The sequence below is a fragment of the Parasteatoda tepidariorum genome, chromosome 2 (genome assembly GCF_043381705.1).
Source record: "Parasteatoda tepidariorum isolate YZ-2023 chromosome 2, CAS_Ptep_4.0, whole genome shotgun sequence".
Classification (NCBI taxonomy): Eukaryota; Metazoa; Arthropoda; class Arachnida; order Araneae; family Theridiidae; genus Parasteatoda; species Parasteatoda tepidariorum.
This window is the reverse complement of record NC_092205.1, coordinates 19,588,850-19,600,565: the sequence shown is the minus strand read 5'-3', so window position 1 is coordinate 19,600,565 and position 11,716 is coordinate 19,588,850. Positions and strand designations below refer to the sequence as shown.

At 29.3% G+C, this 11,716-nt stretch overlaps 1 protein-coding gene across 1 annotated transcript; it reads right to left on the bottom strand.

Annotated features, from left to right (window-relative positions):
• Positions 1 to 712: 712 nt before the first annotated feature.
• Positions 713 to 10,262, bottom strand: LOC122272236 (sulfotransferase 1E1). The gene is made up of 3 exons (XM_043055647.2): positions 9,806 to 10,262; positions 5,891 to 6,155; positions 713 to 1,549 (listed from the first exon to the last, which is right to left on the bottom strand). The coding sequence occupies exons 1-3, from the start codon at positions 10,044 to 10,046 to the stop codon at positions 1,087 to 1,089; spliced, it is 969 nt and encodes a 322-aa protein (XP_042911581.1). The 5' UTR covers positions 10,047 to 10,262; the 3' UTR covers positions 713 to 1,086.
• Between the last annotated feature and the right edge of the window lie 1,454 nt (positions 10,263 to 11,716).

Genomic DNA, 11,716 nt, shown 5'->3' with positions numbered 1-11,716 from the left:
AATCATAATTTAACCAAGATTATTTATCTGAATTCTTAATGCTTGATGTTTATTCTTATTGCTACAAACCTAACGCTGAACTTACTCTCAAAGCAATCATAGTAAGAGCTTTGAATTGAAACATTCTAAATTAATACGAGTACAAAATATTAAGTTAAAAAATAATAAGTTTATTAAGTAGTACTAATAATAAGCTTTACAAATTTAAATAAATAACGATTCTTTAATAGTATTATGTCAACTTAATACATTAAAATTGTTTGTCAAATGTGAACTTCCATTCGCTTTTTTTTCCTTCTTTCCAGTCAGTTTACTTTTCATGTGATAACTCATGTTTCATTTATTTTTGAAAGATTTTAATATTTTTATTTATTTTTTCAAAACGTACAGATAAAAACACAATTTTTTTCTTTAATTTCCGGAGAATGGTATATAATTATTGCCATTATGTAAGTTGATATATATTTTCCTACTCACTAAATTTTATGCTTCTTTGACAAGTTTTTCCTACCTGCAGTAAAATAAAAAAATAGGAATTTTTTAATATTGTCAGTAACTCAAAATGATCACTGTTTGAATCCTAGCTTTTCAATGCGTACGAGCTTATACTATTTCTGCGTCTTGCTACGAATAATACTTTTAAATCAAATATTTCACAAAATCAAACACTTTACTACAACTGGAAAAAGTTTTCTTAAAAAATTTTAAGAGCTTGTATTTACAGAATTTATTAAGTTTTATATACTTTCAATATTATACTTCAAGAACAATTTATGGAAAACAGTAACATTGTATATCTTATGTAATACAGAAGTCTCGTTGAAACATTTTCTAGGAATAACAAAATATGGCAAAACTGTAAATGGATATTTCGTAAACTGACGTAAAAGTTTTGAAGCAAATGGTGCAGCTGAAAATAAAATATATCCTCTAAAGATGATCTTAAATTTATGACCACTTTTTGTTTAGAAATTATTCTACACTTTTTGGCTCTTCAAGGACTCATTTTGAGACATTTATATCTCATACTCAAAAAGTCTATTATGATATAAAAATATGTCAATGGACAATTTCGTTCCAATAGCTTTACATAAAATTCTTCCACAAACTTGGAATGTCAGTATTTTTTGTTCGTTCGGCAAATTTTTCATCAAGACGACGGCTTTGATCTTCCGAAAAGTGATTCCTCCAATCTCCAGTGACACCTTTTCTAAAGAACTGACCCATATCTTGCCCGAATTTCTCAGCGACATCGCTAGATTTCATCTGACACATTTGTTCCGCGAAAAGATTTTTTATGACATCTGGAACATTTATGCTCATTAACTCCTCCGGTTTCATGGTAGCCATGCCTCCCATGGATTTCGTCATGAATTCTCTCATTTCCTCCATACTGCTGTGCTTCTTGATATTGCTCAAAATGTCAGGATTTGTTCGGATAAGTTCAGCGAACTTTTCATCATCAATGAATGAAGCCATTTTCAAAATGGCGCTATCTATGTCTTGTTTGAGCTCTTCATAGGTGAGGAATAAGACATTGGGATCATTTCTGAAAGAGATAGGATGATTAAGTTATATTTACAGTTGGAAAGGCAAATTTAAATTATATAAGGTAAACCCGTGTACCTTGGATCAATTCTAAGTGTCTATTTACTTATTTATTTATTTTTATAAAATAATTTAGAAAATCTGTGAAAAAGTTATTACATGTTTGTGTATTATATAAATTTCTGCAAATGAATTCTATTCCACATTTCAGAAGAGAAATTTAAAGTAAAGAAAATTGGTCTAAAGTACAACAAAAATTTGCAAATATGATGTAAGTTTGTTATCATCATCATAAAGTTAACTCGTCGTCAATGGCCGTTCACAGCTTTTTTTCTATCCATCCAGCAAATAGTGCCATTGATGTGCTATGTTCAAGTGATTGAAACGCAAAATAGAGTTAAAAAGAGGTTACATATTTTTTTTAATTCTAAATTAAATGTATCGCTACAAAATTAAGCCGTCGTTGGCATGAGCTTAATGCCTTATTTCAAGTTCTCAAATGTAACAATTTCCTTAAGTCTAGTGACATCATAATGTAAGGCTTTTTCAAAGAACTTACAAACATACACTACCGGTCAAAAGTTTGCGAAAATTTTGAAATCTGCAAAAAAAAGGTCTAAGTTCAAATGTTCATAGAACTGCGAAAAATCATTCAAATTGCATGAAAATTTGGTATGTTCTAAAGTGAACCCTCTACAGTTAGTTACATATGATCAAATTGCAATACTTTGTTTTTTGCGAACTGAATCCAGCTTTTCATCATGGGTTGTTTTCATGGTGAAAAAAGTTGTTAAGTTTGAACACTTGCCAAACTTGAAAAAAAATTTTTTGTACTTTCTGTTAATAGAAAATAGTTATTTGAGCCGTTCTATGTAACCCCTCAAAATTTCAGATCGATTTGATTTTTTTTGACGAAGGTATAGAATTTTGAAAAACATGTGTATTTTTCTCGATTTTTGAGCATTCCACATATGCGGTCTTTTGGTCTATACATCTTCTACCAAAGAACTTTTTAATTTTAATGCTTTCTATATTTTCAAAAAATTAATACTGATTATAAAACAAATATTCTTATTCATTATTGTAATTATTGTTATTACAAGGAATTTATTATGAATATAATTAAAACAATATCTCAGGGATGTCACATTTCATCGAAAATTTGTTTGTTCTTGCAAACGATGCTATGATATTTCGTATCGAAATCAGTTATGGAACATTTTACAACAGGAATGGAACTCTATATCACTTGAAGTGATTAATGACGAAAGCCACGCATATGTAAGGCTATAATAAAAGCAAAAGGTGGATGGTTCGAGGAATCTAAGATTTAAATGTTAATTTATTTAATTACAAAATACGAATAAGAATATGTTAAATATTTGACCTGTTGTAAATAAAATAGTTTAGTAAAAATGCAAATTTTTTATACTATTGTTATTATTTTTTTAGAATTATTTATGTAATTATTGTTATAACTTTTTATTTTAATTTAATGTAAAGTAAAAATATCACAACAAAACTAATACATATAAGCAATAAATATAAACAATAAATATAAACAATAATAATTACAATAATGAATAAGAGTATTTGTTTTATAATAAATATTAATTATTTGAAAATATAGAAAACATTAAAATTAAAAAGCTCTTTGGTAGAAGAGGTATAGACCAAAAGACTGCATATGTGGAATGCTCAAAAATCGAGAAAAGTACACATGTTTTTCAAAATTCTATAACTTCGTCAAAAAAAATTGAATCGATCTGAAATTTTGAGGGCTTACATATAACGGTTCAAATAACTATTTTCTATAAACAGAAAGTACGGAATTTTTTTTTGCAAGTTTGGCAAGTGTTCAAACTTTAGAAATTTTTTCACCATAAAAACAATCCGTGATGAAAATCTGGATTCAGTTCGCAAAAAACAGAGTATTGCAATTTGATCATATGTAACTAAATGTCGAGGGTTCACTTTAGAACATATCAAATTTTCATGCAATTTGAATGATTTTTCGCAGTTCTATGAACATTTGAATTTAGACCTTTTCTTTGTGGATTTCAAAATTTTCGCAAACTTTTGACCGGTAGTGTAAGTTGAACCGTGGTAGCTCAGGTATGGAACATTTACCTCCCAATGAGGTGACTCAGGTTCAAATCCCATCGGTGGATGGTTAATACGAATTCTGCACCCAGCACAGTGCTGACGTAAAATATCCTCAGTGGTAGAGACGGATCATGGGTTAAAATCCTCTCGCCTTAAAATTATTCGTCGGCGAATTTTGTCTATGAAACGCAAATGTGGGTTAGTTCCATCAAAAAAACATCCAGGAGGGCCTATCGTTCATCCAAGAGCTCCATTGTCTTCTGAGATGGGTTCCAAATTACAAGGATATGGAGTTGAACACTGATAGTCATAAACCCTTAGGGAAAATTGCAGTAGAAATGCCTATGGTAACCCATGGCAACCATAGATATATATATATATGATAAGATACCTTAAGCCTATGGTAACCACAGAAATTCGTCTGGCATTATATGGCCAGACACCATAGTCTTATAGTATGATTAAAGAGAAGTACCATAGACGTATGACAAACTAATGGAACCACACTATACGCATGCATCATTCATATGGGAGGGTGGACATGGTTGTGGAAGGAAGCAAGCGTGTTTTAATGCAACTCCGACTAACCAACTCCGACAATTATGCGTTAATTAAACCAATCCATCAAAAACGATAGTAATTTTAAGTAAAAATCGCTCACCTCATAAAAATGTATAGTTATTTAAAATTATTTTCGATTATTTCAATAAAAAAGACAGCATTTCAACTTCAAAAATTTCCTCTGCTGATTAGTCAACGGCATGACATGCGCGTCGGATGATGGAGCATTATTCGGCCAAAAAAATGACTATTCTTCGGTCAAAAATTATAAAGTTGTTTTTTTCTTTTTGTCATTTTATTATTTTTTTGAACTTCTGACTCAATTGAGTTTAAAATTTCTTGAAACTAATCAATATCCTACTGGTTTTGACACAACGGTTTTCAATTTTTTTCTTAACTTAGTCTATTTTATAAACAAATGATTTGTCTACAAATAAATAATAATGCCTATTTTATAAACATATAATCTAGAACCAAATTTGCTCTCGCAACTACAATAATGTTATGTGAATTTCGACATTAGATTTCGAATCTTTCTACGATCTTGTATTCAATCTTTGATGTAGTAAATGATTTTTGATTAAGGAACAGTAGAGAACCAACAAATCTGAAAGTCCATTCCTTTTTATTTTTTTCCATTACTCATATTATCTTTATTGTTTTCTAATTAATTTTTGCCAGGAAGATTTAAAGTATCCGTGTATTGTCTGTTAAGGGTTCTTTGCTTTCGAACATAATTATTGTCTTTTCTCATACATTCAATAACTTAATCTCTCACCTTAATTTATCTTATTATAATTATTCTTCTGGTATAATCATTCTTGTGAAAAGCCCCCGAAACCCACTAAAATTCAATGACCCTTGTTTATTACTGCCTATGCATAAATTTTCTTATATATAGTTGTATGGTGAACTTCAATAGGGCCAGAGCCTATGGAAAAATTTAATCAAAAGCTATAACGCACCATAATTTTATGGCTAAAATATTCTACATAAAAAATACTATTGGATATTCCGTTGTGGTTTTACCTATGGTAAAGTTTTACAGTGTACTTTTTCCATATACATATGGCAAAAGTGTAAATCAAAATTTCACCTTAGCCAAAACGTCATAGGAATATCCTACGGTATTTTTAGGGAAGGGAACTCAGAATTGGATCGGCTGTTCAATGCCGGTTATAAAATAAAATTAACATAAGTTTAGAGCTTTGCAAATTTTGGGTCAAGAAACCTAAAGGAAAAAAAGTGGAAGTAAATTTGCTTAAATAAACTGAATATATTATTTATGCTTACATACAATTTTTTAAAAAAAATAATATGATAGCCAATTATAGCAATTAACATATTTGGATAGTGAACAACGCTATTTTTATCATTTTCAAATACAGAACATTAAAAAAATTAATGTATTCTTGAATTTTTTGTAGTATTTGTCTTTACCTCTGTTTGGCAACAGCGATAAGCTGTAAATGTACTAGTTCTAAATTTAGTGGAAACGTGAAAGTGTGACAAATTTTATGTTTTTCCTACTACTCAATAGAAAGGTATGCATACATTATAGTGATATTTTAAGAATAAACTTTCCTACCACTTTTTACCATTTAAATATACTCATACAGGTAGTTACAAGTTAATTTTTGTTACTCAGAACTGATTTTGAGCCACATGGACTTACCTGTGAGAATACCATGATAGTAGATGGTCAAAATAATCACCGTAGTCAGTTTTTCCAGCCAAGAAATCCTCAAAAAAGTCATCAAACGTGCCCGTATATGCATGCCAAGGTAGGTTTTTCATGTGGTAATAGTATGATACGCAGCAGTCCTTAGGATTTCTTGTTAGGTAGATGTACTTTGAATTTTTAGACCAGGGTACCATGTGATAGGGTAGGTGCGTTTTGATGGGACCTGGTCTGGGCATCATCTCCATAAATATTGGCTCTGATAATAAACAGTAACATTCATTACACATTTCACAGTATCGGTTATAAGTTAGTAAGAAAATTTAAAATACAATACATAAATGATTATTTGTATAACTACTATACGAAATTTAATGTTGTGTTCAATTTTTGATAATTGTTCTTTTCAAAAAGGATAATTCCGTTTTGAAAAAAGGAAAAAAGTAATGGCACAAGTAATTCATTATTATATTAGAACAAGTGAGTCCTGACTGCCATCGAATATTAATAATGTAAGTATTGTCATTTGGATCTGATATCAAAGCGCAATGTTTTTTTAAAGTTTGAAGTAGAAAGTAATAGAAAAAATAGCCATTTCGTATTAATAAATAAATACTACCACTTTTATGTAGGTGTTTTTTCATGCCTTGGCCTTTTATTTTAGCGTTGCTACGGTCTAGAAATAAGAAGCGATATAAAAAAAATATAATAATAAGTGATAGAACACACATTCTACAGGAACATTTGAAACATTCTATAGGATTGCATTATTTATTGCAATCCAGCTGATGTTGGAAGTGCTCTAATGCTTACTGAGCATTAATCCAGTAAGCGCTACAGTATTACAAATGAACCTGATCCGGTCACATAATCCAGTGCGAAAACGCAACTCCTGGACATTTCTCTATCCGTAAACTATATCAAAAGTGTTACGAATAGATCGTGTCCTGAACTGCAACAAAGAATAGGTAATGCTACCTTAGCACTTTGGTAAAGATCATTTTTACATCACTACGAAGTGATGCGCAAGCGCAACGTTCATGGAATATGGATTATTGCTCCCATTACACCATCAAACTAAAGCTCTCTCTCGACCTTTGTGCCGCTTTCGATTCATATTGGCTGACGTCGATCACGTGGGTAAACAGTCGCCATATTGGTGACTAGTACGAATGGCGAAGTATCATCACGCCCGATCTGTTATTTCGATTTTTGTTTACTTTAGTTGTTTCATACTTTTAAATTAATAATGACCGATTATTGCGCATTTGGGTGTTCTAATAGGTCAAATTTAGTCATTAAATTATGTTGTTTACCTGTTGGATATAGCAATAAAAAGTGACGGAAAGTATGACTGCATAGAATTGATAGAGATAAATGAAATCCAAATGAAAACAATAAACAGACTATGTTAAGTTTAAAATTAATTAATTTATTCATTTATTTCATATTTCACATAATATTATTTATTACGAGGAGCAAACCTTATAAAAGAATAACGTGTCTATTGTAATAAACTTACCACTATGGAAGATTTCCCTCTTTAAAGATATGTTATTAACATTATTGTTCATTAATAAAATATAAAATTATTAGAGAATCAAACTGAATACAATTTAAATACTGAGTAATAATTTGGAAAAATATATTTTTATATACCATTCCATTTATATACTTTGTAGTTTGATTGTTTTACTTTGTCCGATTTCTAAAATTAAAATGCATATTTGAACTTTTTTAGTATTATAACTGAAAAAGAGTAGATAAAATGAAAAAATTTTTTAAAATATCAAGAATTATTTATTAAAATACTATATTTATCATTCAATAATATATGTATTCATCTAATCTATCTCAATCATAGTGAATCTGCATAAATTGAAAAGCTTTAACTTCTATTTTTGTAATACAGATAAGAGGATACTAATATAACTCAATAAAGACAAGATTAAACTGTTTTGAAAAAAAATTAAAAATTCTTCCAAAAATAATAACGCTGTTTAAGTGAATTTATTGGTTTAATATTTATAGTATGTTTTATATTCTAATTGACAGACACATTTTCATTTAATCTAGTATTTTAAAAATCAAACAGCAATTTTAAAATATTTTTCGATTTTGTTATTTGCATATAAAATCTTAATTAATATTTCATTTTAAGTATAATTAATTATTTGTACTTAAAGTTTTGACAATTTTTTGCTATGAAAGACCAAATAACAGTTGGTATTGATTAAGAAGAGGAAAATATTTCAACTATAGGGAAAAAACATTTTCTTTGAACACTGTTAATAATTATCATAATGATTGAAATCACAAATCATATTAAATCCCGTGATACTTCGGTTTAGATCAGTGTTTCCCAAACTTATGACTTTTGTGTACCCTTTCTAAATTTTTCGTAACGCTGTGTATCACTAATAAAAAAATGAATGTACTTTTTGTTATAAAAGAATTGCTCTAAAATTAAAAATCACAACTGGCTGTTGACACCACTAATTATTAACTGTTAACTCTGAAAAAAAATAGCCAATAAAACGTAACAAAAATTTTCATGGCTAGCTTTGTTTTTGAATAAAATGTTTTGAAATTTTCGCTTGTTGCAAGATATTTTGCATAGGAATGCGTACCCCTATAATCTGTTCCCATACCGTTGGGGGTACGCGTACCACATTTTGGGAAACACTGGCTCAGAATATATCATACTTTGAAACTCAGAAAAAAAACTACTGCAAAATATTTCGAAGATTTTGGAAAAGAAAAGGTTATAGCAGATTAAAAAAATTCGAAATTAGAAAGTTTGAACTTATAAGATATCATTTTTACTGAAAAGAATAAAAATAAAAAGTATAATTTCAGTGAAAAAAAGTATAAATAGTAATAATAGTTAAAAGAATAAATAGTAAATATTTAATTTATCTTCAAGAGTATGAAAATATTAAGAAATTAAAAATTTCATTTAAGAATAGAAACTCCGCATTTTCACATTGAGAGTTGCGATAACAATAGAGTTGCTGTCACCAAAATGGTGACGAGTCTTTACTTAAATTACGTTTCCAGAGTTTCATACCAAACTATTTCATTAAAGAGGTAATTTTTGCATCATTACTTGAGTTAAAAGAACTTTGAAGAATCAAGTTGAATTAATAAAATAATTGTATAGACATGTATTTATAACTGTTACCCCGGATCAAGCCCGAGGCTTTGCCTGATTCACGAAAAATATTTGATTATATATACTATAATGCTGAAACATATAGCTGTCAACTCTCTCGAATTAGTCGGGCGTTACTTTTATTTTAGTTGTTAAAAATTAATGCCTTAATATTAAATTCGTGGTAAAATAAAGTTGTTTTAAAATGATTCTGACTTCCAAAAATTTTAAACAATTACATTGAAGTCATTATAAATATTCGGAAGTCAATATGCTTGCGAGAGGTTTAAATAAAAATATTTTAAAGTGTTTCTTGTAACGTTAACAGTAAAGTTTTATAAAAATTCTGTTAGTTACCGCTTGTTTTTTAAAAAATATACTTGATATTTACAATTTCAGATGTCTTCTTGGCAGGAATGCCACAAACAACTAAAAATTTAAAAAGGGATGGAAACCCAGGTTTAAATTTTATATTATCTAGTGAATTATTGAATCGTAACTACCACCATAACTTACATTTGAAATTATTCATTATTAAAACAAAATAATTTTTTTACATTCACTTTCAACAATTAAACAGAAAAAAAAATGAAATTCACATAATTAAAATTCAATTTCTCAGGATTTATGGTTATGGTAATTAAAGCACTATTTAGTTATGGTTAATAAACTAGTTAACTAGTTATGGTTAATTAAAGGATTAATTATTCTGGATGGTCCTTTTATGTGCACTGCACTTGCAAATTTTTACTTACCAGACAAATCCAGGAACGGAAATTTCAGGAATAAATCCAGGAACGACGACAAAGGTTCTCCTTTTTGAAAGAGAAGCAAGAGAATTTGTCCGGTCCAAGTTGTACCACATTTAGGATAAGTAACCAAAAACAAATCATCGTCACGTGGTTTGTACTTGAGAGCAGCACGGAATGTACCCGGATTGTACTTCCCCGGTATTTGAAAGCCGTCAACGATCTGGGATAACGATTTCATAGACATTTTTTCTCTCTAATGAAAACAAACGAACGAAAAATACATTTATAATTAAATGAGTATCCGGTTTAGAGTTACTGCTATCGCTGCAACTAGACTATCTTAGATAATTCCGTTCGATTACAACTGATAAATGAAATTTTAATTTTGTTTTTCTTTCGTTTCCAGTTCGGTCAAAAGTTTGTTCTATCAAACATCCTGGGTCGAATATTTCATTCATTAAATCCATTTACTGTTTTGACCTTCCTTAATTCTTTTTTTTTTATCATTTCATTCAATCATTCATAAAAGTATTACTTATTTTTCGACTCTTATTTTTATTATTATTTTATTTAACCATGAAATTTATCTCTCCGCATCCGTCTAAGATTAGATATTTTCAACAACAGAGATTTCTTTATCTCTGGAATCATCATGGCATCAGGATTTGAACACTTGCATCAGTAATTTTTACATATTTGATTTAAAATATTAAATAGTAATTTTTATTATTAAGTAACAATAAATTTTGTTTTTTACTTAATAATAGGGGGAGAGTGTTGTATACCTTGGACAGCACGTACCTTAGGTCAGTGTAATTATTTACACCATTTAGAGGAGGAATTTTGCACCCTGTATATCTAGTTGTGATCTGAAATAATGGGTACTAGCTATTATAAGTATATGCCAAATTATCTACTGTGTTTTCGACCACTTCAGGTTCTCCAGTCATAAGTGTTACAAAAAGTAAATATTTTTTATATATCTTTCTCACACAGCGGGAATGAAGGTCCTCATCTCTTTTTCAAGTTGGGAACAAAGAATTGAAATATCAAGAGCGTGAGCTGTTATTAGCAGGAAAGCTTAAATGTGCATGTTTAAAAATTTTTGATAAAATTTTTTCTGGCGTGAAGAGCGAGAAACTAAAGCAGCTGCGCTGTAAATTAGGAATTGAAAAGTTGAAAGAGAGTAGTTCATACCAATACACAAAGTGTTCTATCATAGAAAAATATTTATTTTTTTAAAGCATAATGTTTAATTTCTGAAAGTTTTTCTGTTGTAATTATTCGCAAAATAAAGGTGGCAGCTGTTTTAAATTAGTATTTATTATGAACTTTGGAAAAAAAAGAGAAAAAAAAAGAAGAAGAAAAAACTCAGATATACGAGAGAGAAGTTGCCAGATTACGAAGTGCAACTGTACAAGATAAAAAAAAAATAGCGTGAAGCTCGCTGATAGAATGCTCGATTTATAACATTTTATATTGCATGTCATTTATTTATAATTTATTTTAATTTAACTTACTCATGGATAGATCATTTGACAGCTTTACAGTGATAGACCAAAGGTCTGAAATTTATAAATTACGTTTTTAACAAAGTTGTACAGCTTTAATGGTAATAGTTTATTAAAAGCATAATTATTGTTTTGTTTATGCAATTTTTTCTATCACGTGTCATTTATTTCAATCCGCCCAAAGTTGCAAGTTTGTTGATAATAGAAAGGTAAAAATTATTGAGAAATTGTTCTTCGAATGCTTGGCGTGTTCTGCTTCAATGTTTGGCATGTTCTCATTAGTTTTCTCAAGTTCTTCTGCCTTTTCCTCAAGGAAATTTTGCATCTTATTTGTTGCTAAGAAAATGGCGAGCGACTTTGGTTATGATAGAACTCATACGGATATTTTCAGGCTCCCGCTAGA

Coding starts and splice junctions, on each gene's coding strand:
- LOC122272236 (XM_043055647.2), bottom strand. CDS start 10,046: ATGTCTATGAAATCGTTATCCCAGATCGTTGACGGCTTTCAAATACCG. Junction 6,156..9,805: donor TCCGTTCCTGGATTTGTCTG/GTAAGTAAAAAT, acceptor GTTTATTATCAG/AGCCAATATTTATGGAGATG. Junction 1,550..5,890: donor CTATCATGGTATTCTCACAG/GTAAGTCCATGT, acceptor TATCTCTTTCAG/AAATGATCCCAATGTCTTAT.